The sequence below is a fragment of the Fusarium phalaenopsidis genome, assembly GCF_050370095.1.
Source record: "Fusarium phalaenopsidis strain FUZ10S chromosome Unknown contig_32316, whole genome shotgun sequence".
Lineage (NCBI taxonomy): Eukaryota > Fungi > Ascomycota > Sordariomycetes > Hypocreales > Nectriaceae > Fusarium > Fusarium phalaenopsidis.
Window position 1 is genome coordinate 404085 of NW_028145399.1, and position 25589 is coordinate 429673.

At 51.3% G+C, this 25589-nt stretch overlaps 10 protein-coding genes across 10 annotated transcripts; 6 read left to right on the forward strand and 4 right to left on the reverse strand.

Moving 5' to 3' along the window:
* Positions 1 to 700: 700 nt before the first annotated feature.
* On the reverse strand, positions 701 to 2326 carry LRP88_11687 (galactose-binding domain-like protein; the record flags this gene model as incomplete). Its single annotated transcript, XM_083248109.1, has 1 exon — positions 701 to 2326. The coding sequence occupies one exon, from the start codon at positions 2324 to 2326 to the stop codon at positions 701 to 703; it is 1626 nt and encodes a 541-aa protein (XP_083095539.1).
* A 477-nt stretch (positions 2327 to 2803) lies between these two features.
* Positions 2804 to 5268, forward strand: LRP88_11688 (fungal specific transcription factor domain-containing protein; the record flags this gene model as incomplete). Its single annotated transcript, XM_083248110.1, has 5 exons — positions 2804 to 2831; positions 3460 to 3992; positions 4046 to 4319; positions 4395 to 4558; positions 4750 to 5268. The coding sequence occupies 5 exons, from the start codon at positions 2804 to 2806 to the stop codon at positions 5266 to 5268; spliced, it is 1518 nt and encodes a 505-aa protein (XP_083095540.1).
* Positions 5269 to 7351: 2083 nt separating this feature from the next.
* On the forward strand, positions 7352 to 9031 carry LRP88_11689 (uncharacterized protein; the record flags this gene model as incomplete). The annotated part of the gene is made up of 5 exons (XM_083248111.1): positions 7352 to 7519; positions 7572 to 7994; positions 8046 to 8207; positions 8257 to 8713; positions 8766 to 9031. 5 exons carry the CDS (start codon positions 7352 to 7354, stop codon positions 9029 to 9031), a joined length of 1476 nt encoding a protein of 491 aa, XP_083095541.1.
* A 4343-nt stretch (positions 9032 to 13374) lies between these two features.
* Positions 13375 to 14511, forward strand: LRP88_11690 (uncharacterized protein; the record flags this gene model as incomplete). Its single annotated transcript, XM_083248112.1, has 2 exons — positions 13375 to 14285; positions 14391 to 14511. 2 exons carry the CDS (start codon positions 13375 to 13377, stop codon positions 14509 to 14511), a joined length of 1032 nt encoding a protein of 343 aa, XP_083095542.1.
* A 306-nt stretch (positions 14512 to 14817) lies between these two features.
* LRP88_11691 (oxidoreductase) lies at positions 14818 to 15956 on the reverse strand (the record flags this gene model as incomplete). Its single annotated transcript, XM_083248113.1, has 4 exons — positions 14818 to 14823; positions 14875 to 15506; positions 15569 to 15786; positions 15835 to 15956. The coding sequence occupies 4 exons, from the start codon at positions 15954 to 15956 to the stop codon at positions 14818 to 14820; spliced, it is 978 nt and encodes a 325-aa protein (XP_083095543.1).
* Positions 15957 to 16556: 600 nt separating this feature from the next.
* On the reverse strand, positions 16557 to 17363 carry LRP88_11692 (uncharacterized protein; the record flags this gene model as incomplete). Its single annotated transcript, XM_083248114.1, has 1 exon — positions 16557 to 17363. The coding sequence occupies one exon, from the start codon at positions 17361 to 17363 to the stop codon at positions 16557 to 16559; it is 807 nt and encodes a 268-aa protein (XP_083095544.1).
* A 1145-nt stretch (positions 17364 to 18508) lies between these two features.
* LRP88_11693 (uncharacterized protein) lies at positions 18509 to 19444 on the forward strand (the record flags this gene model as incomplete). Its single annotated transcript, XM_083248115.1, has 5 exons — positions 18509 to 18704; positions 18763 to 18869; positions 18921 to 19095; positions 19148 to 19289; positions 19342 to 19444. 5 exons carry the CDS (start codon positions 18509 to 18511, stop codon positions 19442 to 19444), a joined length of 723 nt encoding a protein of 240 aa, XP_083095545.1.
* A 109-nt stretch (positions 19445 to 19553) lies between these two features.
* Positions 19554 to 20086, forward strand: LRP88_11694 (uncharacterized protein; the record flags this gene model as incomplete). Its single annotated transcript, XM_083248116.1, has 2 exons — positions 19554 to 19603; positions 19657 to 20086. 2 exons carry the CDS (start codon positions 19554 to 19556, stop codon positions 20084 to 20086), a joined length of 480 nt encoding a protein of 159 aa, XP_083095546.1.
* A 173-nt stretch (positions 20087 to 20259) lies between these two features.
* Positions 20260 to 21423, reverse strand: LRP88_11695 (uncharacterized protein; the record flags this gene model as incomplete). The annotated part of the gene is made up of 1 exon (XM_083248117.1): positions 20260 to 21423. The coding sequence occupies one exon, from the start codon at positions 21421 to 21423 to the stop codon at positions 20260 to 20262; it is 1164 nt and encodes a 387-aa protein (XP_083095547.1).
* A 2022-nt stretch (positions 21424 to 23445) lies between these two features.
* On the forward strand, positions 23446 to 24828 carry LRP88_11696 (alpha/beta hydrolase; the record flags this gene model as incomplete). Its single annotated transcript, XM_083248118.1, has 3 exons — positions 23446 to 23462; positions 23668 to 23848; positions 23908 to 24828. The coding sequence occupies 3 exons, from the start codon at positions 23446 to 23448 to the stop codon at positions 24826 to 24828; spliced, it is 1119 nt and encodes a 372-aa protein (XP_083095548.1).
* Positions 24829 to 25589: the final 761 nt, after the last annotated feature.

Here is a 25589-nt window from a genome sequence, read left to right on the forward strand (position 1 = left end):
CCTACGAAGGATTGTTGCGCGCGCGATCCTCGATGGCTTGAAAAGTCCCTCAGTGGGTTTCTATAACCCAACTCTCACCATCCCGTTCTCTGTACTGAACTGCCGATCTCTACCATGAAAAGCCAGAGCCCTCAAGCAACGGTAGTCTTGTCTAGCTAGACCAATATATCTCCTAGTTAATCCCGACTCGCTGTCACCTTGAAAGAGCCGTGAAACGCTACAACTTGTCTGAGGCGACTCCACAGAGGCACGCAATGATCAAGCTTGGAGCTACTTTGATTTAATCCTGTTCTGCTATAACTCGGCACCTTGATACTTGGTGAGGCCTCAATATCGGCCATCTCCGCCAGTCAGTCAGTCAGAATCACTGGCGAGGATGGCCGATTTTGAGGCCTCACCAAGTATTCTTGTGGTTAAACGGCTGGGGGCCCGCCACCTTCACTGCATTTTTAACCCACCTACGCCGAGAACCCATCCAGTATCCATAACGCTCAGGCACACCAAGAATCAATTGAACCATTAGTAAGAAAGCTAACATATATGTCCGTGTAATGAAATGCTGAACTCACGGAGTTGAGTTATCCCGCCAAGTGCTTACCTATACGTTCCATGCACTGAAATCGTCATCGCTATGTACAATCCGTAACCGAAAGCCCAACTGTGCCCGTCGTTGCTACTGCGTCTTTTCACCCAAAGGCACTCAGGGAACTAGAAGAACAATGGATGAGATCCCTTGAGTGCCGTGATAGACCGTGTGCTTCACTGGGATTAAGGTTGTTCCCGTAGCAAGTGGCTCTCCAGATCCATAGTTACGAGCAAACTGGGGATGAGATCCTCCAGCAATAAGAAGACGAATCCTTGAGCCCGTAGGGAAGTTGTGAGCAATATGCCGCATTGGAATAGTCACTGATCGACTATCCCTCTCCACCGGAAGCCGTGTGAATGCTTCCGTCACGTTATGGCTCTTGCCCTTTGCGTTTACTTCGCTAAGACGAACAAACAAGTCTGCATAGGGTCGATCCGTGGAATGCTCCAGCTTAACAACTGGTTGACCCACGATTATCACTCCCCTCTTCAAAGCTTCTGTCGTGAACACGAGGGTGTCGTCTCGGGCCGCCAGTGCTGTGTCGTCGGTGCTTCCGCCACCAGTCAGGAGAGGACCTCCAACAGTTGGTGTAGGATCTTTGGGGTTGAAAGTAAAGGAGGAAGACGCTTCCTCTGAAGGCTCAGAACGTCCAAGAACCCCATTAGGGTGCAAGTAAAACTCTAAAGTTGTAATATGTAAAGGCCAGCTCGGGAGGTTTAACCACCCCTGACCAGGAGTTCCAAGACAAACTCTAACCGGTGACTTCCTTTCGACATCCTCCTTGCCTGCAAGGTATTTCTCGAGCCAGACCAAAGTGTCGCGATTGCTGTCGCCATTTTGGACATCCATGTGAGCTCCAGGGCCGATGGTGAGCGCGACGTTGCATCCTCGTTCGAGTAATCGTTGATACTGATGCATGGTCTGATCTAGGAAGACATCGTGCCAGCCTGAGATGAGCAAGATCGGGATATCCGCCTTTTCAAGGGCCTCGGCATGCCTTTGTGATGCCCAACTCGGATCCGTGATGTCCGGGTGCGTGAGCGAGTGAGTGAGCCATGGAGCTTTGTCACCAAAGTAGGCATCCACATGCTCCTGCAACGGCGTTGCGTTCATCATCGGAGCGATCCTGGTATTTCCCATCATCTTTAACCGATCACTCATAGTGGCTGTTTCCTGGTGCACGATAAGATCAGCCCAGGAAAGGCGTTGCTGCAGTCTGAGTGCTCCCGTTCCCCAGTTGCTTTCGGCGAAATCGTGTGGACCGATGGTGATGATGGCAGCGACCATGTCTTTCGGCGGATCACGAAGAAGTGCCCATTGCGCGTATCCCATAAACGAAGCCCCGATTGTGGCGAAGGTTCCCGTATACCACGGCTGCTCACGCATCCATGAGACAATTTCCTGTCCGTCCTCAAGCTGCGAGAAACCTCCGTTAAAATCCCCAGTTGATCCGAAGGTTCCGCGACAGCTGACGAGAAGAATCTGGTAACCTCTCGGAGCAAAGATGCGAGCGTTTCCAGCAGCCATGAAAATGCCTCGACCGTACGGACATTGGGCGAGAATAGTTCCGAGGGGTTCCATGCCGTCAGGTTTATACAGGTCGGCTGCTAGGATAGCGCCATCTTTGAGTGGGATCGAAACAGGCTCGGTAGTGTAGCCGCATCGTTCCGAAGGCAGCCCAAGGAGCCACCCAATAGAGCGATCCAGCACTGTATTGATGATGCCGCGACTTTGAGCCATGGTTGTTTGATGGTGATACGGATGATGCACGGGAAGAAAGGCTGACGTGGAAGTATTAACGAGAATTAGGCTGCCATAAATCGAGCCAAGCCACTAGTGGTGAAAGATGCTACCCTGACAGTCACCTGATTGTGTTCTCCTCAAGTTACAATTACTCTATCATTGGGATAAAGATACTACGCTCGGCATAGGTATTTCTATAAGCCTCTGGTATTGGATATGTAGTTGGATCAGTCGGTTTCTTAGTATTGAAAGGCATTGGCGTGAATATTGTTAGCTACCCTATTCTGGTCTAAACCTTTACCGAGGCAGCCCGATAAGAGATTAGCATTTGATAAGCTTAGTTTGCAAGGGTTGAGATAAGCCTTTAGTTCCCCCGCAAAACACGATACACGGCTCGCTGTATAAAACCCCACGGCCCCGTTCTCGAAACCATCGGCCCGAACTTCCAATCCGCACGACAATTGATATCTAACCATGTCGCCCGTGCAGGAGAATACCGACCGTAGGAGTCAGAGATGTCAAAAAGCGTGAGCCATTCATGCCTTACTTACGTGAGAAAGACCGATTAAATGACATTTTAGATGTTCCCGGTGTCGGGACATGAAGGTTCGCTGCTCCGGCACCTTCCCGTGCACCCGTTGTCAACGGAAACGCAAGACGTGCGACTTTCAGTCCACGGAAAGTCGTGTTTCCATCTCAAGGAGGTAGGTAACGCAATTCTTCAGATGTAAGTGGAACCACTGACCCCAAGTTCCAGTTATCTGCGGTCGCTGGAGAGCAGAGCACGAGGCGACCAGTCCCCCAGACCTCGGGCCGATGCCGAACTCGCCTCACGCGATCAAGGAGCAACACCGGATGAAGCAAATCTGGGGCAAGATGACGACTGCAGCAATCAGACTGGGCTAGCAACGTATGGTCCCACCACTGCACAAGCTGGCACCTTGCCATCAGCGAGATTGCCTTCGCTGCAGCCCGAGAGGAGTGGGATTCCTACTCCCGCCACCGACTCATCCAATGCAGAGTTTAACACGAACCCTCTTATTGGTGGCGATGAAACATTTGCAGTCGGGTCAGACGGAAAGTTCTGTAAGTTCTCATAATCATTCTTTTCACGTATTCTTACCGATTAGGGTTCTTGGGACCAACCTCGTCTTGGTCATTCTGTCGACGCGTCCTCTCCTTGATCGCCAGTCGCCTCCCCGAACACCATGTACCCCCAGATCCCTGGACGCTCGCGCAGTTTGAACTCAACTGGAATCCTCTCGACGCGGACGAGTCGCCCGCCATCAACGACCTACCGGCACAAGACTACGCGACCTTCCTCGCTCACACCGTCAAGTACCACTTGGGCACTCTATCACCTATTCTCGACGATGAGGTCTTTTTTGCGCGGATCAACGACCTGTACAACGATCCGGTTGCCGAGGTCCAACACTCAAGGCTTTGGTATGCGCAATTTCTGCTCGTTCTAGCTTTTGGAGAAGCCATTGTAAACTCCAAGGGGGCTTCAGCTACCCCGGGGACCCGGTATGCGTCACGAGCTATGTCTTTGATCCCCAACTTCTTCCGCGTCAACAAGAGCTCCATACTGGCAGTCGAGACGTTATGTCTAGCAGCTCTGTATCTCCAGTCCTTGGACCTAAGGCTGGAGGCATTTCAGACAGTAAGCCTGCCCTTCCCATCTTGAACTTCTTACTTACCATAATCATTGCAAAGATTGGTCAGGCTCTTCGCATTTGCACTTTGGAAGGGTTTCACAGACATGCATCTCCAGCCGAGGTAGGGCCAACACATTCCCGGCGCTGCAACACCATGTTCTGGGCCACCTATATCCTCGATCGACACTTTTCGACTCTAGTAGGAGCACCGAGCTCTATACGTGATGAGGACATCACTGCAAAGCTTCCATCGGAGACTGTGAACTCTTCCTGGGCTCTTGCAATGACACTCAACATTCGCCTTTCACGCCTGACAGCCGAGATTCTAGCGGGTGAGTTTGCCCCATGTTCGAGAAGATGACGGATTAACGAGGATAAATCAGGCGTATATGGAACAGATGCACAAGTCAGCGATACTCTTGTGAAAAAGACCCAGTCGATGTTGCACAGCACTGCAAACTTGTCGAGCGAACTCAACCGATACCTGCAGACAAACGTCCACGGCACCACCATCAAGTCGTCATCAAGAATTGCGACGCGTCTGCTATTATCCTATCATCATGTACGTTTTGCCATTCGCCCTCGGACGAAGACTGCTAACACAGGTAGTGTATTGTGCTAGCAACACGCCCTCTAGTTATGTGTGTCCTACAGAAACATCTCGCCCAGGGCGTTGCAGATGAGCCCATACCCGAGGGACCAGTCAGTTCTCTACTACAGACGTGTGTGGACTCTGCATCAACCATTCTCGCCACTCTTAAGAACTTGAGTGATGCGGATCAGCTTGGTAGGTCATCTTCCATCAGAAGCAAGCCATACATGTTAACATTATCAGATTGCTTCATCCCATTTCAGCTCGAGGAGGTCTTCTCATCCGCGTTCATCCTCCATGTCATCGCTTCAGTCGTCCCTTCCTGGCTGCAAGATCGACCCTGTTTACCTGTGGCGTACCTGGTACTCAACAAGATGATAGCAGGGGGTAGCCACGGAGCACGGATCCGCAAGATGGAGCTGCAGCGATTGCAGAGGATATTCTTCTCGTATCTGCAGGTCAAGGCTGGCGAAGCAAATAACCAAGCGTCGCACTCTGAAGAGGCGCCCAGACTTTTTGATATGTCGAGAGTAGTGCAGCATGATGGTGACTCGGTAATGACGCAGGAATACTCCCCTGCTGACGATATAGCGGCATGGAATCTGTTGGACCTGCAGGACTCTTTTACGGTGTCTCCATCTGGGTTATTGACCCTGGCTGAGGGACTGGACTTGCAGAACTTTGTATGAATCAGATGGAAAAGCTTCTGCTTTTCATTGAATACGCCAAAGATTTAATAGTGACCTCAAGTCAAGCTGTTTCTCGTGACGTCCGCGTTCCTGCTTCTCAAATGGAGGAACTCTAACTTGGAAGGCTTACATTATAAGAACAATCAGCCATAGAATCTCAGCACAGCTTCAGTTAGCTAGCTGTGCATATGTGAACCCGCCACTACCCAACGGATCCTCATCTTCGACCACGAAAGTATGAAAACCAGTATAGTACGCAGAGCCCTGTACTTCCACTACAACCGGCCCCGCAGCATACCCTCCCTCCTCAATCTCTCTTCTTCCCTCCCCGCGTATAACCGTAGCAGTGAAACCCTCCTTCCTCTTGAGAGTGTTGGATAAGAGACTATGATAAGTCCACGACTGTCCGGGACAGAGATCACCCTTGGCAAAAGCAACGGCGTTTCTTGCGGCTGAAACACTACCGGTGGGAGACCGATCCAGTACACCGTCACCGAAGATGTAAAGCCCCGTCTCTACGCCTTCCGACCCCTTGCTGCGCTGGCCCAGCCCTTTATCCCCGATCAAGACGCCAAAGCAGGAGCCAGATTCACCAGTGGAAGGGTTTGTAAAGTACTTTTGATACTTTCGCTCTCCTAAAGCCTTTTTCAGCTGTGACACTGCGTATTTCAGGTCTTGAAATGGAACAGGCCCGCCTTGGAACGTTTGCGGTGGAAAGCCTAGTTCGTGCAACTGAGTCTGACAGCTAAAGGCGCTGCAATACGCTAGGGACACGTTGACGCTGGCTCGGCTGCCAAGCTCTGGCCACCAATACTCCGGAGGGATGGCCACATTGAGGTCGGTGGCTATGGCGAAAGATGGGACTGCGACAAAGGTGACGGGACGCGATGGGTCTGACCGTTGGCCGTCGGCAGTAGTAGGGACAGTTGCCTTGACAAGGCCGCCAAGTGTGTGTAGAATGATTGTAGAGGTTTGTGTGAATGGATCGTTCTTGACAAGGTGCCTCTGGGGAAAGACCTCAGGGTCATGTATGTCGAGGAGGACCCTGCTAACAGCGAGCGTGGCATGGCCACACATCTTGCTATAGCCTGCCCTATGGATATAGAACACACCCATGTGAGCCTCCCCAGATACTGTAGACTCAGTGTGTGGTCTCAATACAGCACCAAACATGTCTGCATGTCCTCGGGGTTCAAGGAGAAGACGCTTTCGTATATGGTCGTAACTGGCTTCCGCCTCACACCGTTGTTCTAGTAGAGTTCCTGTTTGGCGTGGGAAGCCCTTGGTGACGATTCGACAGGGCATTCCCACAGTGTGAGTCTCGATGCAGGAGATGGAGCCATGGGAATGGCATTCGATGCTAGTGTCCACTGTCATGTTGTGGTCTCGGGGTAGTGGATAGTGGAAATGTTGTAAGAGTAGTGATCTATGTGCTAGACCTCGATACTTGCAATCTAGGAAGGCCAAGAATACAGGCCAAGCACGCAATTGTAGATAAAAAGACGAAATTTATGGACTCAAGTTTGAGGGGATGACATCCGATCCATGACGGACCGATATTTGCGCCAAGTCGCCCCTGATTTGTGATACGGCCCGACAATCAACATGGCGATCTTTCCAGCAGGACCGCCAATGGGGTCGGATGAAACGACAATGAGAAGCCTATCACATTATTTACGTTCTATTCCACCAAAGATACAATCTACCGAGCAAGTTCATTCCGAAATCACGCCTGGACGCCTTATCCAGTACACGACAAGTGCACGACGCTTATCGCAGCCAAAAGATTGCGCGCCGATGAGGCAGATCCGATTCTCAAGACCTGGACCGACAAAAAGTCGGCTCATTATCCAATCATGTTGCTGCATCGGGCCGCCCTTCGCCACCTCGTTTACTCTTAGCTTCATGTCGGCCCGGCCTTTACTGGGGTCTTCCCCAAACGCTCTCAACCATATCGTTAATCTTGATCTTTCGAAATGACATTATTTTTGGGGCTCATGGGGTTATAAGGCGGTCTACCCCACAGTCCATGGTCCAGGCATTTCTCTGCATCAACCTCTCAAGACGAACCACTTGCATCAACATGGACGCCGAACTGAAGAAGAATCTTGACATGGCTGTCAGCTCGGACACTGCCGAGGGTCAGGTTGATGTCCCGAGTCCTTCCAAATGCAGACAAGTTCGGATCAAAACAGACTTGGTCGTCATGCCCCTGATCACCATATCCATGACACTGGCATTCCTCGACAAGGTGAGCACCAGCCCGTCTCCTATGAACGACCCAAGTTAACAAAATCGGCCAGAATGCCTTGGCCTATGCAGCCATCTACGGTCTCAAAGAGGACACGAACCTAAAGAAGCAAGACTACAGCTGGCTTGGCAGCATCTTCTACTTTGGTTACCTCTTTATGGAATTTCCCAACCTTTGGATCATCTACAAGTTCCCGGCCGGAAAGTACATGGGAGCCTGCCTTATGGCATGGGGAATCAGCCTTGGTTTGATGTCCGTCTGCCACAACTTTGCTGGACTGGCAGTTATCCGATTTCTTCTCGGAGCTTTCGAGGCGAGCATTCTTCCTTGTCTTATCTTGGTCAATTCGACTTGGTACCGTCGTGAAGAGCAGCCGCTACGAACTGCGTTCTGGGCCAACACTTTTGCGGGTGTCTTTGGAGGCATTCTAAGCTATGCCATTGGCCGTATCAACGGAAGCCTTTCAACTTGGAAGGTATGTATCCTTCCCCCCCCGTGTCTTCAGTTCGAAGACTGACCATGGTAGTACATCTTCATCATCTACGGAGCATTCACTCTGGTTGTGGGAATCGCGGTGTTCTTCCTGCTGCCCAACTCGCCCGCCCAGGCCTGGTTCCTCAACGATGAACTGAAGTCGGTGGCTGTACTTCGACTAGCATCCAACCAAACGGCAACAGAAGCAAGCGCAGTAAGTTGATGCTCTCTGGCCCAGATATTCCCAGCTAACCCAGTCCAAGAAACTCCGTTGGGGACAAATTGGCGAGGCTCTCAAGGACACCAAGTACTGGTGCTTGGCTATCTTTTTCATCGCCCAGTCCATCACCAACGCCGGAATCACAAACTTCAACCCTCTCATCATCTCCGGCTACGGCTTTACGCAAGCTAAGACTGTCCTGATGGCCACCCCCCAGGCCGCTGTTGCTATGGTTGCCCAAGCATCAATGACTGCCGTTACACTCTGGGTACCTAACATGCGTTGCATTTTTTGGGTCATCTCTAGTAGTATCGCCATGGCTGGCGCCATTATGGTCAAGACGCTGGATCCGGTAGCCAACAGGGATGCTTCTCTTGCTGGAGTCTACCTCATGGGCTTCTATAACGTCTCGTGGGTCATGGCTCTGAGTCTTCAGTCCTCAAACGTCACGGGCATGACAAAGAAGAGTTTCGTCTCAATTTCGGCAGCTTGCTTTTACGGTATGTTTCCTCTTCTTCCACTTCCAAAAACACATCGCTAACACTCGCCCAGCCATCGGTAACATGGTCGGACCCCAATTCTTCCTCGAGAGCCAGCGCCCTCACTACAGCCTCGGCATCGGCGCAATGCTGTGCGGTTTCGCGGTCATGATGGGTACTGGTACTCTCTACTTCATCATTTGCGCCATCGAGAACAAGCGCCGCGATCACAAGGACGGTGCCGTAGACTCTGAAGGCACTCGGGTCACGGCTGGTCTCGACGCCATTCGTGACGATCTCACTGATAAGGAGAACAAGAACTTTCGATATACTTATTAAACAAGACAGGGCATTTGGCCTCAAGGGGAAATTTGTAGTTACCGCTAAGAGAGGAGCCAGAAAGAAAGCAATTTCGAAGCCTCAACCACTCCGGCCCTTTCCCACGAACTGCCTCATCCGTTCTGCAAGCGTCATGACTCCTGAAACCACACAATGTGACAGGTCAGGAAGCCCACGTAATGTCTATCCCCAAGCCTAGTCTTGTGGGAGGAAGACCACTCTAGAATCCCATATGAACTGGGCGTGTGGCTTAATCCACGTGAACCAAAATGAGGAGATTCTGTACGGGAAAATCCGTCGCAGGCTCGACAGTAATGGGAAATCGCCCTGTAAGCATCCCAAAGCCCCTTCGGTAGCCTCAGTCTGGTATGGAGGCTTCACTGGTTGGCGCATTCGGCTTCACTTCAAGGGCCAAGGGAGGGATGGCTACGAGTTCAGCCAATAGCCACCGCAGGACCGCAACCACAAACAAAGCTTAATCCAGGCTTTTGACTCAAATCTCAGTTATCACAAACAGCCGACCTCCACATAATTTAGGGCTGCCACCAGACCACGTTAACGGTGGCTAAAGCATCTGTCTTGCTAATAGATAGAGGGCGAAGGCCTTCCTTCAGCTCCTGCAAGCCACTTCATGAAGGGACGAGCACCCAAACACGTAAATTCCGGTTAGTGGGACTACTTAGGGGCCACTACCCGCCATTCTCTCAGCTGGTTACTGTCAGCTGCTATAGACGCCCCCACCGACTCCCATCGACCTACGCAATGCTCCTACGCAGATTCGCAAAGGCAATCGCCATAGTGGACATTTTGGCTGCAAAAGCGAATTCCCTTGCCCCCCAGACCCTCACATCATTCAACAATCTCGAGCATACGCGACTTCGCTCTGAAGAGCCAGAGCGGGGGCTTCGTCGGCGGCAGTATGACGATAACCTGACTACGGGAACTATCACTGTCACCGTGGCTCCTGATGAGACCTGCGGTTTTGATGATCAATCGTACAGGTATACTTGCTTACCTTCAACCTCTTGCTCATGGGAATTGGATTCGATCGCCGATGTGTTTTGCGACTTCGAGGAAATCCTAACTACCTGCCTCGACCGCGTCGATGCAACGGACACAGACATATGCGATGATGATTGTTCCTGGAACGACTACATCTTAAAATGGTAAGCCATCTCAACTCCGCAACACCTTTCTCAAGGCAGTAACTAAAACCCCTTGTCATGTAGCACCGAGTCCAGTTCCCCCTACTGTGCAGAGTGGCACTTTGGGGGCATTACCGCCTGGGTCTGTAGTGACTTCCGAACCTCGGAAACTATTTACAGCACCTCCGATTGGGAACTTCGAGAGTTCAAGACCGTTGTTTTCGTTGATGGAACGCCGAGCACGACGTGGGTTGACGCCATATTCACACCAACCACCGAGAGCACAACAACCGACCCAAGTGAGATGTTCGAAACAACAACGACAGAGGAGCCTAATGAGACAAAAACAGATCCGCCTCTGCCCCCACCCCCAGGACTCAACGTTGGTGCGGTTGTGGGAGGTGTTGTGGGAGGTTTGGCCGTCATCAGCCTGACAATCCTGGGAATCCTATACATCTTGCGTCGCAATCGCAGAAGAGATCAGTCGCATGGCTCTTTGCCTGAGTCCGCCGCTCATTCAAGCGTACCCGATCCGAAAGTCGTGGGTTCTCCAACCATCACCCAACCATATTCCTCCCGCACAATCTCGCCTATTGAACCCCAGAACGATGCAACGCTTCCTCAGACAGTCTACTTTAATCACGATGCTCTTGAAGCAGCCACTAGCGACCATCTGAGTGCGAGCACCCACGAGCTTGGAGGATTGGTCGGAGATCGCCAATATGCGTCCACGCCGGGGATGTAGTAAGTCCTCAGTAGACGACAGTACATGGTTACACTACTATAGCTCCAGGAATACATCGGGGCTCGGCTATTGACTTTTGCTGGGGCGGAAACGGGCTTTGAGTCGTCACGACGAGAAACAACGCTGTGCACAAACGACAAAGCAGTTGAATCCTGTCTGGGAATTTTCAGGCAGACCATTGGCATTTATGCAACCACGTGGCTTAATTTACGTAAATTCCATGCCCAAAGGGATAGCCGGCGTGTCCATTCTGAAATATCCAAGTTCAGCCATGGCATAGCCAGCCAACATTTGCAGCCACCTGTTCTGAGGCGCTGCCAAGCTTAAATCAACCTCTTGCTAAATTACATGTGATTTTTCAACTACCGAGTCCAGACTCCCGTTACCCGATGTCTCGACTCAAGTATCACAACCATGTGATAGAGCCTCAGCTGTCAGCTCAGACACCACTTTGACTCCCATTTTTCGCTGCACCTAGCATTTCCTCCACAAAGTCCCTCGCTATAGCGTCATGTATCTTATCCACCCAGAGAACAGGTTTCAACAAGGCTCTCACCTCGTCCCACAATCTCAATCCTTGGGTCTGGAGAAGCTCAGTCAGGCCAGGTCGGAGCCTGCTGTGGCTAGGCTCCCTAACGTCCAAAGCCACGCAGAAGACGTACAGCCACAGCATCATCTGAGGAGGAACCTCTTTTCTTCCTTTGGTCACAGCAAAAGACTTCTTCAGCTGCCGATAGAGATGTTCGTGACGGATCCAGACACCACCTCCTTGGAGGAAAACAGAGCTGGCAAAAGCTAGTAGTGCAAGGCATATTGTCTCGTTTATGGTACCCAGCTCAAATCTGAGACGAATAAGGCGATAGTGGGCAGACACCATGACTTCTTGGAAGAGCACAGTGTCCATGTCAAGGCCGCCGTGTGCTGCCATGTTGGCTGCTTGTGAATACGTCTTTAGGTCATCCCAAACCAGGCGTAGCCGTGCGTCTAAACTTGCAAGGAACTTGAGAAGATCTGAAGATGCTTCATATGCGGTCTGTGTCTTCTTTGGTGCCTGCGGGGGGAGGTAGGAACTCCACGAAAGCTCTTCCGAGAAAAAGAGAGGCTCGCTTCCTGTACTGAGAGACACGCCAAGATCAACACTGCTTTTCATTAGGAAGAATTTTCCACAATAAATGAGATTTAAGACTTGCCGGCATAGTTTTGTTTGTAGTCGCTTATCGTGCGAAATTGTCGAGATGCCCCCTCTCAAAGTGACCATCTTGTGTAGGCCTCTCATGTGCTTTTGAGCGATGTCCACATCGCCGAATGCCAGCGCCGCGGTAGTGAGACCAACAACAGTTAACACGGTTGAGTTTGAAGTCGAAATGTCCATGTTTCCTACCGAAAGGCGCCTCTGAAGTGCATTCAAGGCCGTGGTGTGGTGAGCTAGAGCATTCTGGGCGTTTCCGGTGTGGCCCTCAAGGTAATCGAGGTACATTTTCGATATGAACATGGTAAAGTGGAAACAAGCGACATCACTCAGGACCGGCTCGAGCCAAAGGGACTGTTCTTGGCCAGATGCCGGGCCAAACTCCAAAGAAGGTGTTATGTGCTTGACTAGGTATCCAGATGTTAGTTTGGGACATCCATCACACTCAAACTTGGGACCTTTCTTACGTTTCCAGACTATTTCCAGAATTTCCGGCCCAAGACCTTCAGGAACAGCCGTAAACGAGAATTCACCACCAACCTTGGGCATGATAGAGAAAGCTTGGCCCAAGTGTGGATTACAAGACGTCTCTACTTTCCCTCCATTAATCCAAGATGAAGGTCTAATCGGACGCTTCTTTCGGTTCCTTCCACGCATCGCATGGCTTCGTATAGTCCTCCGGTTTGCTTCGACAGATGGCATATTTGGTGTGGTGACGATGAAGGGGAGTTCGTCACTGCAGGACGGGAATGTCGGCATGGTCGGGACAACTAAACGGGGTAACCACAGGGGTCAGAGCAAGGAACAAGCGTAGTAACGAAGCAGAATAAGATGAGCCAAGTATTGAGAGGGCCGTCTAAAGAAGAGTGATGCCTTGAATGGGACAAGATAGAGGAGACTCGCGTGCTAGGAGAGAAATGGAAACATGGGTAGTGAGAGATAATATGGGGCCGCCTTCAGAAGACGCTCGAGCCAGAATGCCAAGACAAGAGTGAAGTCCGATCTTGGTTTAGCGTATGTTGAACCATCTCGAGCGTTGCCGAATTGGGAATATTCCCGGACCTGTGATGCTGGGATCAAGACTCAAAGAGAGTTGAGAATGGCAGGAAGGAGTATATAGAGTCACCAGTTTTCCTCAAAGTAACTCTTATGGTCCTTTATCTCTATGCTTTCTTCGATGCCCAGACTCCTGGCCCTTTTCTTCCGTAACCCATCTTCCAACTACCTCCTTCCTCCTTGGTCATATACACCCACGACAACCCTCATGTCCGCGTCTCTAGATCTCGGTCCTCCAAAGGAGAGCCCCGGCTCTCTTTTTTTCAAGTCCCAATTCCGCAGCCCAGCCCGATGGCCTCCTAAAGATACCAACCTCAAAGGCAAGGTTGCCATCGTGACGGGCTCCACCAGCGGTCTTGGGCTTGAAGCATCTCGCCAGCTCCTATCATACGGCCTATCGGGCCTCATCTTGGCCGTGAGATCTGAAGAAAAGGGCAAGAAGGTCGCAGCCACCTTCAGGGTTGAGTTTCCGGATGCTAATATCCGGGTCTGGTCACTTGAGATGGAGTCGTATGACTCTATCCAGGCATTTGCTCGCCGCGCTGAAGCCGAACTTGTTCGCCTGGATATCGCTATCTTGAATGCCGGAGTGCAGGGAGCCGACTTCGTTACGGTACCCAGAACTGGCCACGAGAAGTTGATCCAGGTCAACTATCTCTCCACTTCTTTCCTCGCCATCCTACTCTTGCGGGTCCTCAAGTCCAAGTCTCCGGTGGGCGAGCCAAGTCGGTTGACCATCGTCAGCTCTGGCACAGCTCGAGGAGCCACTCTCTCGGAACCAAAAGGTGCTCCAATCCTGGCTGCTCTTGATGACAAAACTAGGCCATGGAAGCCTGTTGAGCGATATGCCGTGAGCAAGCTCTTGGGTCACCTGTTTGTCATCAACCTGGCCAGCTATGTTGGCTGTGAAGATGTCGTCGTCAATCTTGCCGACCCAGGCCTGGTCAAGGATACTGCCTTGCAGAACTTTGCACCCTGGCTTGTTGTGGCCTTCTTTTACATCTTCAAAGAAATTTTCGGACGGTCTCTTCCTGTTGGTGCGTCGACATATGTCGATGCAGTTGCAGTCAAGGGAAAAGAGTCCCATGGATGCTTCGTGTCAAACTGGAAGATTGCGCCGTAAGTACCCCAAGTGATCATCACATTCCCCTTCCATGCAAATATCTCCTTGTTTTCAAATATCTAGATTCACGTGCATAACTGAATGGTTAACATGCTGTCCAGCTTTGCCGCGTTTGTCTACACGCCCGAGGGGGAGGCGGCCCGCGAGACGTTGTGGCAAGAAACGATGGCAGAGTTCGAGTTTGCTGGAGCGCAAAAGATCCTGAACGACTTCAAGAAATGAGGTTGTATCCGAAATAGCTTCGTTGATGCGAAAGCATAGCACAAGACTACCTTAGATAGTCGGGCAGACCAAAGCTCTCAGCGATGCAGTGGTCATGGAGTTCTCACTTCTTATTAAATTGTCCATCATGTCTTGAACCCCTTCAAACTACTAGGGCATAAATAATCGTGTATTTTACTGCCATCGTTGCGTATTGCATTTTGTTCCGTTCAAGCGCACCCAGCTTCAATTGCACGTTCGCCCCGAGTCCCCGACCGACGTGCGCGTATCCCATGGCCATCATAACGCAAAGACTCAAGAGAAATCTCATGACTGTACACCTGGAGTGTCAGCGATCCTGAAAATATACTTGACCGCACTCACGGTGCCATTCTTGAGGTTCGTAAGGCCCTTCTCAACGCCCGCCAATCCACCTGGGATGATCTCCTGCGGCTGCGCCTTCAGCCAGCCCTCCTCCAAGCCCTTGCTAAAATACCTTGTGTATACATATCCAAAATCCTTCAAATCCTCATGAATGCTAGCAACCGTCGTGACTGACTTCTGAATCGTCTTGGGAATATCCGAGTACGACTGCGCGGGCACAATATTGGTGATCTTTCCCGTGTGGTGGTCAAGAACCTTGCAGATGGTCTGGTACGAACCATCCTCGGAAATAGCGTCAAATGCATACTCGAGCTTGGCCCCGTTCAAACTGGCTCTCATCTCTTCAGCCACGGCTTCGTGGCCTTTGCGGTAGTCAATGACCGTGTCGCCCTTGCTTCTGTCAATCAGCCCCTCCACATGCTCTTGGGCGCGACCGGCGACGCAGATGAGGGGGTGAATGTTGGAACGTTTGGCGAGCTGAACGGCGTATGAGCCAACGGCTGATGAGGCGCCCCAAATGACCAGTGGAATCTTCTGAGAATCAGACACAGGAAGCCATGGCTCGGGGAGGCCGAGGCGCGCATAGAGACCGCACGCAGCGGTCAAGGCAGTCAGAGGCAGTGCAGCGCCCTCTAAATTGGCCCCGTCAGCTTGTGATGAATGTCACGATGATTCACATGCGCCAAAAACTCACCCTCAAAAGATGTCTTGTCGGGCAGACGAAATGTCGTGTACGCCCAGCTGACACCATACTCGGCATAACTCCCTCCCGGCTGCTTCATCTCATGCATGGCTGCGACGCGGTCGCCGGGCCTGAATTCGGAGACGCCCTCACCAACTTCATGGACAATGCCTGAAATGTCATCGCCCTGGTTGCCAGTGCCTCTGGCACCCCAATATTCTGGTCGCTTCCTATAGATATTCAGTATTTTGCGTTAATGCAACCAAAAAGTCTCTTACCAGTCTTTAGGATTGCTGCCCGAGAAGACGATTTTTGTTACAACCTGTCCAGGCCCAGCTTTGGGAATGGGGCTGTCGATAATCTCAACCTTGGGTCCTCTCGACACGATTGCTTCCTTCATGGTGCTCGCTGCTCTTACTTGCCCCGATAAAGCTGAAAGCCGCCTTGACGCCGACATGGGGAAACGAGACAACATTTTGTCCTGCACAGGGCTTTACAATGGAAAGGTAAGCAAAGGCTGTGCAGTTGATCTCCACGTTCCATCGGGGGTTGGAATGCATCACATCTCATGCACGGAGCTTAACAATTCGGGTGGCTAAAATCCGAGAAGCGAAAAAAGGCGAAGTGCCGAGTAAAGGGTCCCTGTATGTCGGGGAATATCTCGGGCATTGAGTGATGATGCCGAGACGCGAGATGCGTGAACCAACAGCATTCTCATGAAACTGTTGACAGGTGGTGAGCATGGGTGGCTGCTTACGCGCAGAGACCCGCTGTGAGAAGATTACGCAGATCTGGCGGGGGTTATCACAGCTTCGAGAGGGTAGGAATAACAACAATTGATCTTGCTAATATTTTATTTGATCTGGTTAATTATTGCTAATGCTTCGTCGCAGCTCTGCGAGATCATATCACTAGAAGGGAGGAAGTAACTTGTGCCAAAACTGGTGTATTGCCCAAAACGCCATGATTATCTATCTACCCTGTATCACCACCCTCAAATCTAAGACATCGACATCAGAGTACCACCAGTAGTCTCAACTATGCTACCAGAAGCATTCTTGTCCTTCATCAGGTACACATACGCCTCAGCCACGTCCTCAACGGCGCCGATAGCGCCGGTAGTCATCCTGGCCTTCATCTTGCCCGTCACGTGGTCCCAGTATCCCATCTCCTTGACCTTGCCCCAGATCTCGGTGTCGGTGGGACCCATGGCTACAGCGTTGACGCGGATGGGCGCCAGATCGACCGCCAACCCTCGGGTCATGCCGCGGATGCCGCCAAGGTACGACTGCATCACCGTCCAGTCCTTGCCGACGTGCTCCTGAGCGCCGCCTGTAGCAATGGTGTATGAGGATGTGGTGCTCTCGTTGAGGTTCTTGCGGAGCTGCTGGGCGATCACCAAGGGCGCGAAGAAGCGCACGGCCCCGGCCTGCTTGAGGGCGTCGAGAGTAAAGTCCTCGAGCTTGCCAACAGCAATCTGGTCGCCAGCTGTGAAAACAACATGGTCAAGCTTTCCAGTCTTGGCGACCTCGGAAAAGAGCTTCTCAACCTCCGAGTTGAGGGTGTCAAAAGAAGCCAAGTTGCAGGGGAAGCCCTGGACCTCAGTCTTGGTGGATGTGTTGTTGCTCTTGAGGCGCTCAATGGCGCTGCTGATCTTGGATTGAGAGGAGGAGGAGATGAAGACGGATGAAGCGCCGTTTTGGAGGGCAGCCTCTGCGACACCGAAGCCGACGCCTGAGGAGCCGCCAATGACAAGGACGCGCTTGCCGGCGAGCTTGGAGACATATTTGCCAACTGCAGCAGCCATTTTGTGATTTTTGTGGTGGTTTTGGGGGTGGGGAATTGGGAAGTGATTGATGGGTAGGTTGTTGATGCTGAATTGAGAGACACTTTCACTGGGAACAGCTCAACTTAAGTACCTACTCGAAATGCAATAATATACGGCAGGGATCAACATTCCAACACCGAAACTGTTGGTTACAGCAACATGTCTGCTACCCTGTGTATCAATTCCCATCTCTTGATTACGGTGTGCGACGCAGACTCCCCAACTCCTCAGCCTACATCTCACTGACTCAGCCCGTTTACAGTGGGGGCCACGCCTCTGGCCGCCCGCTGCAAGGGGCTCCAGGGTTCCATTTTCGGCTGGACGGTTCACTACTGCAACACCCGACGATGCCCGGCTGATTCCCCGCATGAGTGCCCGCCACAAAGGCCAATCGCGATAATCTGGCTCAAAGCCGAGGCCGAATTCTGGGTTCGGCTCTTTCGCCTCTGTCTTTGAGACGCGAGTTTCACAGCCTGAATAGTATGTTGGTTGTCTGTTTGAGGCAGGAGAGAGGTTGGACGTGGCATATTACCCGCAGGTTGTTGGTTCTAGACTGAGGGGTTGGATCGTTTGTAGGGCCCTTTGCAGCGACGCAATGTTCAGCAATTCGTATTGTCGCTAATCAGGAAATCTCATATCTTACTGCAGCGATAAGACGTTTCACAATTAACAATCACATGTCACTATGCAGACGTCTACTCACAAGGTCATGTCCAGGCAGTTTTACAAACATATGCGGCGATCAATGATCAACCATGTCTTGGCAAGCTTGGCGATCTAAAATTTCCGAGCCTACCTATGCATAGTACACATAGCCAAGACAGTAGATCTGTAACCGCATCATGCATAGTAACACATCTTTACGACTCACCGTCGCCCTCACTTCTGGGTCCCGGGTAGTCAGCTGTGTGAGATTAAGAAAAGGATCTTCGCTCGGCCTCGCTCACAACACTTAAAGGCGAGGCAGAGCAAGTTTCTGTATTCCCGAGAGGTCACCGAAACAATATGAGTGTCCGAGGATAAGCATATCCATCACCCAGGTAGCTTGGCATCATCTTTTGTCTCTTTCAAAGAAGCGAGAAGCTCTTTGTCCAAAATTCTACAACTTTCTTTACAGAGCAATCATGCAGCCTACAGAAATTTTAGTGAACAACCTATCGGGGTCATCGAATGATACCCTCCCGTCCATCGAATCTCAGAAAACTGATGACCAGCGCCGCGGAGCATCTCTGAACGATTTTCCAGATGGCGGCTTGCGAGCGTGGTTAGTCGTGTTCGGGGCTTGGGCAGCCAATATTTGCAGTTTTGGATGGATTAACTGTGAGTGCATCTTAGTGGAATCACAAGCTTTAAGTGCTGACATTCTGTGTGCGAACAGGCATAGGAGTCTTCCAGGCTTACTACCAGGAGCAGTATCTGAAAGGCTACTCTCCTAGCGCAATCTCATGGATTGCCTCTTTGGAATTGTCTATTCTCTTTGGTGGCGTGAGTTGCGTATATCAAGATCATCGAGCACTAGCTAATCCGAGATTACAGGGCTTTGTTGTCGGCCGAATCTACGACAAATATGGCCCACGGTGGTTAATGGCCTTTGGTACTTTCATGCATGTCTTTGGACTGATGATGGCTTCGCTCTCCACCAAGTACTATCAAATCATTCTGTCGCAGGGCATATGCAGCCCCATTGGAATATGCTGCCTCTTTACACCAGGTACCTATTCTTTGACTGTCATACCCATAGCACGCTCACTAACTAGTGATAGCTGTTGCATGCGTGAGCACCTGGTTTCAAAAGCGAAGAGGTCTTGCAATGGGCCTTGTCAGTGGTGGCTCCAGTCTTGGTGGTGTCTTCCTGCCTATCATGTTTAACCGCTTGATTAAGCAGATCGGTTTTCCATGGGCCATGTAAGTACGATATGGGCTGCCAGAAAGAGCCAAACTGACTTGTACAGGCGAGCTTGTGCGTTTCTGATCTTGGGCTTGCTCATCATCGCCAACCTGACGATCGTTTCACGCCTGCCACCGTCGCCTGCTCCTCTACCCCTCAAAGGCTTCTTTAAGCCTTTCACGGAGCGTGCGTATCTCTTCACGGTGGCCTCGGCTTTCATCTACTTTCTTGGCCTTTTCGTGCCAATTAACTACATTGCGGCCCAGGCAGCCCAACTCGGCATGTCCGAGAACCTGGCGCAGTATCTCATTCCAATTTTGAACGCAGCGAGGTAAGATCTGCACGATAGTATGCAGACAGTAAGACAATGCTGACAATGACAAGCCTTTTTGGGCGAATTCTGCCTGGAATCGCTGCTGACAAGTTCGGCGCATACAACACCCAGACAATCATGGCATTTTTCTCTGCCATTTTGGTTCTAGCCCTGTGGCTTCCTGCATCAAGCAACGCCGCCATCATCGTTTTCGCCGCCCTTTACGGGTTTGGCTCCGGAGCATTTGTGACTCTCTGCCCAACCCTAATGGCGCAAATCTCGCCTATTCGTGAGATTGGACTGCGAAATGGCATGCAGTTTGGAGTCCTCGCCATTCCGGCGCTTGTCAGCAACCCCATTGGTGGCGCTTTTATTGCGAGTGATGATGGAGGGTACACTAACATCAAGATTTGGACCGGAGTTATTTTGATGGCGGGTGCATGTATGTATGCCATTACGAGGATGTCGATTGGTGGTGTAAAGTTGGCGAAGAAGATATAGGAACAGAATGTAGAAATTGACATCAATTGAGGGTGTTAGGACATCTACGGCTCAAGTGCCGAATCTTTATCTGATAGATATGAATGGATTCCTCTATATGCTGCCCTGACCGAAATGCTTCAAACAATGCCATTCTAAGTCGCTATCCAACGGTGTAAGAGGCTATAGCCACATTACGCCCATTCTCCTTGACCCTTCTTGATCTTCTGAATAATCGCCTGAAGCTCCTCCTTCATGTTCCGAATGGCCGTAGCATGCCACTTTGGTAACTCATCTTCACTCGCTGAACACTCATCAAACGTCTCCATGACCTTTTCCGCCTTGCGGAGCTCCCTAAGAAGCACAGCCCGCTGCAGCGTGGCCTGATCATCATCATCAAGGTCCAGCATCCCCAGCTGTATCTTCATGGGCCGCAGTTCCGCACCTTCGGCATGATACCGCGCAGTGACAGCAACACGGTACCAAAAGATGGTCTTGGAAAGAATGGTGCTGTGCAAAAGGGCAATATGCGGGTTCCTTGCACAGGGACACTTGAGCAGGGGGATCAGATTGGTCAGGGCAGCCTTGTTGGCGAACAGGACCGTGTCGATGCTTGGCATCGGCTTGGCGAGGTTCATGCCGCTTGCTGCAGGTCCCTTGCAGATGCCATCAGCGTTGTGGTGATGCAGCGAGCGGAGAACGCCAAGAGCTAGAGCCTCGCAGTCGTGTGCTTGTTTGGGATCGTGGGGCTCGATCGGCGGCGTCGAGGTAGCATTGGTTGGTTGCTCTGCAGGTGTTGTCTGGTGATCGGGAGGGGTGATTGTTTCGCTGAGGGTTTGTTGGCTCGTGAGGGACCCGGGTGTTGTTTTCCATGGTTCGGTCAGGGATATATAGGACGTGTCGTCAAAGTCGAACATCATGTCAATGTCGTGGAATGCCCAGTTGTCAAGTTTTCCGATACCATTGCCCAATGTGGATGCTTGGTAACTCGACAGCTGCGGGCTAGTCTCTCTTTCTTCCCAGGAGAACTCGGAGCCATAAGACATGCCCTTGATGCCGTTTGGCACTGGAATAGCTCCAGGCGTTGGCACCTCGCTCGAAGAAGAACGTTGAGTATCAGACTCGGCCTTTTTATGTCGAGACCTCTTGCCATGCCGTCGAGAAGCGCTGTAGAAGCACTCCTGGCCATTGTCTATGCACCGCTCACACGGGTGAGTCTTGCTACACCTAACCTTGGCCGCGGTGCAGGCATCGCAAGCGAGTCTCAGTCGGACAGGTTTCTGTGGGCGCGGCACAGGTGGTGTGATGGTGGACGCATGGTCGTCGATAACTCGGAACGGATCAGATAGCATGGTCATGGTGTGGGTAGTTTCGATGATTCTCTGACCCAACAAAGGCTAGGGAATCCGATAGTTTAGTATACGCCGGAGTAACCCGCAAGTTTAATGGCCAAGCACCCGGGGGCAAGGCCTCGGGACTGCAATCATCCGCAAATAAAGAACTGCCTACAAACCACGAACCCCCAAGCCTCGTTCTCTTCCCCTCGTGGAGGACCGGTAAGCCGGAGGCTGACGTCTGCCAGTCAATGTAGCAGCGGCTCGCCGCCTAACGATGCAAGTACCCCCGGCCCCGTTGCAGACCGAAAGAGGAACATGGGCTTATGCCCTCAACCATTCCTGGAATGAGCCACAGTGGAGAGGCCGTTTCGCAGCTCCACGGAGGCAATCTGCTTACAGCTGTCTCAGGCTTACTGATTGATTCTTCAGACTCGAATCTGCCTAGGGGGGTATATGTAAGGGATGTTATTCACGCTAGACATGCTCCTGGTTTGAGTTCTGGCCCAAGGCTGAGCGCAGCAGAAAAGCTTGTTTACCTGGCGCCGAGACACTTTACCTGGAGTAGAAGCTGGATCCCCGGAAAAGATCGAGAAAACCGGCTTGGCGAGCAGGGAATTCGGTTATTCACTCGCAGATATCTTTGACATGGGGGAGATGTCGAAAGTCCATAGGGCTACGCCGGACCTCGGCATCGAGGGGATCTGCCAACCCCTGCGAGAGGCGAATCGGATGCGATGGCGGGGAGATTGGCGCTTACATATCTCCGTCCCCGTCTGATACGGATAAACCCGCATGCATGCAGGCTGCAAATGGAAGGTATTAAAAGAACTTTGTCGTATATCATATCTGCTGCCGTTCGGGATGAGGGAGCGTGGGGTTAATTGGGGTCTCTTTTCGCCATTGCAGAGGCGACAGATACGAGTGTCCCATTGGGGCAAGCCTGGGGAGGCTGATAGTAGCAACGTTGACTCCCGCGGGCTGACGCCTTGGCCCGCGTCATCCCGTCGGTGCCGGCACTTGAAGCGCTAGCGGCAGGGTTGAGCCTTGCTGCAAGACATCCTCCTGGAAGAGTTACACGTGTAATCGCCATTCCTTCTACTAGTTTTATCCCTTAATACGTTAGAAACCCCTTCCTCCTAGCACCCCCCCTGGTATAAACGCACTACCCAACGTAGCATCCGGCGACAAGGAAAGACTAGAGGCCCCGCCAAGGATTGCGCCGCTGCGCCTTGGCGATAGATGAGGCTCCAGCAAGCGTCAGCACGGCGGCCGAGCCATCGCGGAGCTGTGGATGCTGACTCGTGAGTAAGCACTGAGCGAGCAATCCAGGTGGATACGGGGCGAGCAATATATGTAACTCCTCCCCGTTCCCATCGTACTGAAGGCCAATCCAGTGCCAAGACGCAGTCACATTGTATCTGCATGATTACGGCCCCGGTGTCAGGGTGACATGTCGACGTGCGGCGTTGTTGGGGAGTGTTACTTCGGTGACAAAAGCGCCACGTAGTTGATATGAGGGATCGACACCATAGGGCGAATCCTAGGGGTCCGTCCTGTAGATCTACTCCGTGTATGTCTTGGTCTTGCTTCTTTTTTTACTCGAGCGTCTCAACGCCACGGGCTATCTGGCCTGGTATTTGAAGTAATCTCTTGCGCCTCAGAGAAACATAAGTTCGTCGACACTAAGAATAACGGCTGAAGATGTAATTTCTTGGTGGCGCGTTAACGGCGAAGCCATGCGACTATCCCAATGCCGTTCGAGTCAAGGAGACTGTCCAGGGCCTCGGCCAAGTACTGTAGTGCAAAAGTCAATGTTGACATCAGCGGCACCCAAGTTCCTCGAGGAATTGCTCCTTTTGGAGGCATTCTCATCTCATAGCTCACGATGTCGTACAAACTCTTGGGTTTCCTGCCCAAAGAAGAAGCTCAATTGTTATGTAAGAAGTCAGTTTGAAAATCAGCTACATCGTGCAGCGGAGAAAGGCGGTTGTACGGCAGCCAAGGTGAGACAAACACCTCAAGAACTCGGGGGCCGAAACTTCAATGTCATGTGATATCCTGTGATCGACATCGTAACCCCTCTTGACTTCATTCCATCCACGTGAAAGGTCATCTTTCCACCCTCACGCTACGAAAAACCGCGTATCCGGATAAAGACTATCAAATCAAGTCGTCCCTGATGCATTTCACTACTGCGGCGGCCGCGGCTGTGGCTGCTTGGACCATCAGCCCGTCTCTAGTGGCAGCCTCTTCACAACATGTCAGATCCGATGCCGAGGTACCTTCCATTCGCTCCTATTTTTATGTCGGCGGCGAATATGTTGAAGATGGAAATGGGGGTCACATCTTTCGCGATCAGATGTACGTTGAGAAACTGTTGCCAGTTAGTGGTGCAACCCAAGACACACCTATTGTCCTCATTCATGGTCAAGCTCAGACAGGTAGTGTGAGTATAATTAGATTACAGCCTCCTTGAAAATGTCATGGTGCTAATGTTGATCCGAGAACTTCTTGAACAAGCCAGACGGCGGCCGCGGCTGGGCTTCCCAGTTCATCAGCCAAGGCTATGAAGTATACATCGTCGACCAAACCTTCCGCGGTCGTTCGGCGTGGATGCCTTCATACGGCGCTAAGCAACCTTCAACCCTCTCAGCTGAGACGATCGAGAAAGCATTTACTGCCACGCACAAGTTCAATATTTGGCCCCAGGCTGTGAACCACACTCAATGGCCCGGCACAGGTCTCCGAGGGGATCCTATATTTGATGCCTTTTATAGTGCAAACGTACAGTTTATCGGCAATACTACCTATCAGCAGGCTGCTGTTCAAGCCGCGGGAGCGGCTCTCCTGGACAAGATCGGTCGACCTGTCATCCTCCTAGGTCATAGTCAAGGCAGTTTTATGCCTCTTCTCATTGCCGACGCTCGACCTACGCTAGCCAAAGCCCTTATCCTGCTTGAAGCAGGTGGTCCGCCATTCGTTGACGAAATCTTTGTGTTCGGGGGCGAGAATCCTCGTCAATGGGGTTTGGCGGACATTCCTCTCACCTACGAACCTGCGGTAACTGATCCCACTGTCGATATCGTCAAGACGCGCGTTGCTTCGAAGGGAGAGGGTTATAGCGACTGCACGCTGCAAGCTGCTGACCCCCAGCCCCGTCAGCTGATAAATCTTTTGGACAAGCCCATTCTCATGGTCACGGGAGAAGCTTCCTATCACATGCCTTACGACTACTGTACGGCCAACTACCTCAAGCAGGCTGGCTGCTCCAAGACTGAGCATGTAGAGCTCGGGGATGTTGGAATTCATGGTAATGGACACATGATGTTTATGGAGAAGAACAGTGATGGGATTCAGGCTTTCATTGAGCGATGGATTCAGTCGAGACTTAGCCTATACACCATGGACCTTCCAAAGACGAGTTAGCTATCCCATGAGCTAGCAGAAACGGGGGCTCAAGTTATCACGTCTGGTATTTGAGTATATTAGGGATGCGTTAGCCTACACCTTAGCCCTGATTAGAGAACAAAATACTTAAAGTATTAAGTGATAATAAACGTGCTCATACTAAAAGCATAATCAAACCCTCTTCTTCTTATCATCAAATGTTATTACTGACTCTGATTTCTGCTAGTCATGGGTGTCTATTGTTTTCGTCCCCATTATTGTTATTATCAATGACGCCTGCAAGGAGGTAATTATCCGCAATAAGAAATAATAAGGGTATGACAAATATCGGCATATGGACCTAATGCCGAAAAATGCTGTATGATTTGAACCTTGTCTCGATATTTCCCCGTGAGGCAAAGGGTCACCTGCACAGATGCATAAACTTAAGCTGCTCAACAGTTTTTACGTCGTCGTGGTATGACTCATGAGATTGAAGACTTATATCGGCCTAGTCTTCTCCATTCCCGGAACAGAAACACAGCATCAACGCCAACACTCGCCGTTCTCTTCAGTCAAATCAGTTCAGGTCAGTTTCTCTAGACGATATCTCCAACATGTCCCTTTTCGACAAGCTACCAGCCGAGCTTATGGTTCAGCTTCTTCGGACGCTAGACTCCCCGCTTGATCTCCGATCATTCCTCACAGCCTGCCCAGGGTCCTTTCAGTACTTCCATTTTCACAGCCGTCATATACTTCAACCATACCTGGACTTGGTGCTAGAGGGGCTTGAGAATGAA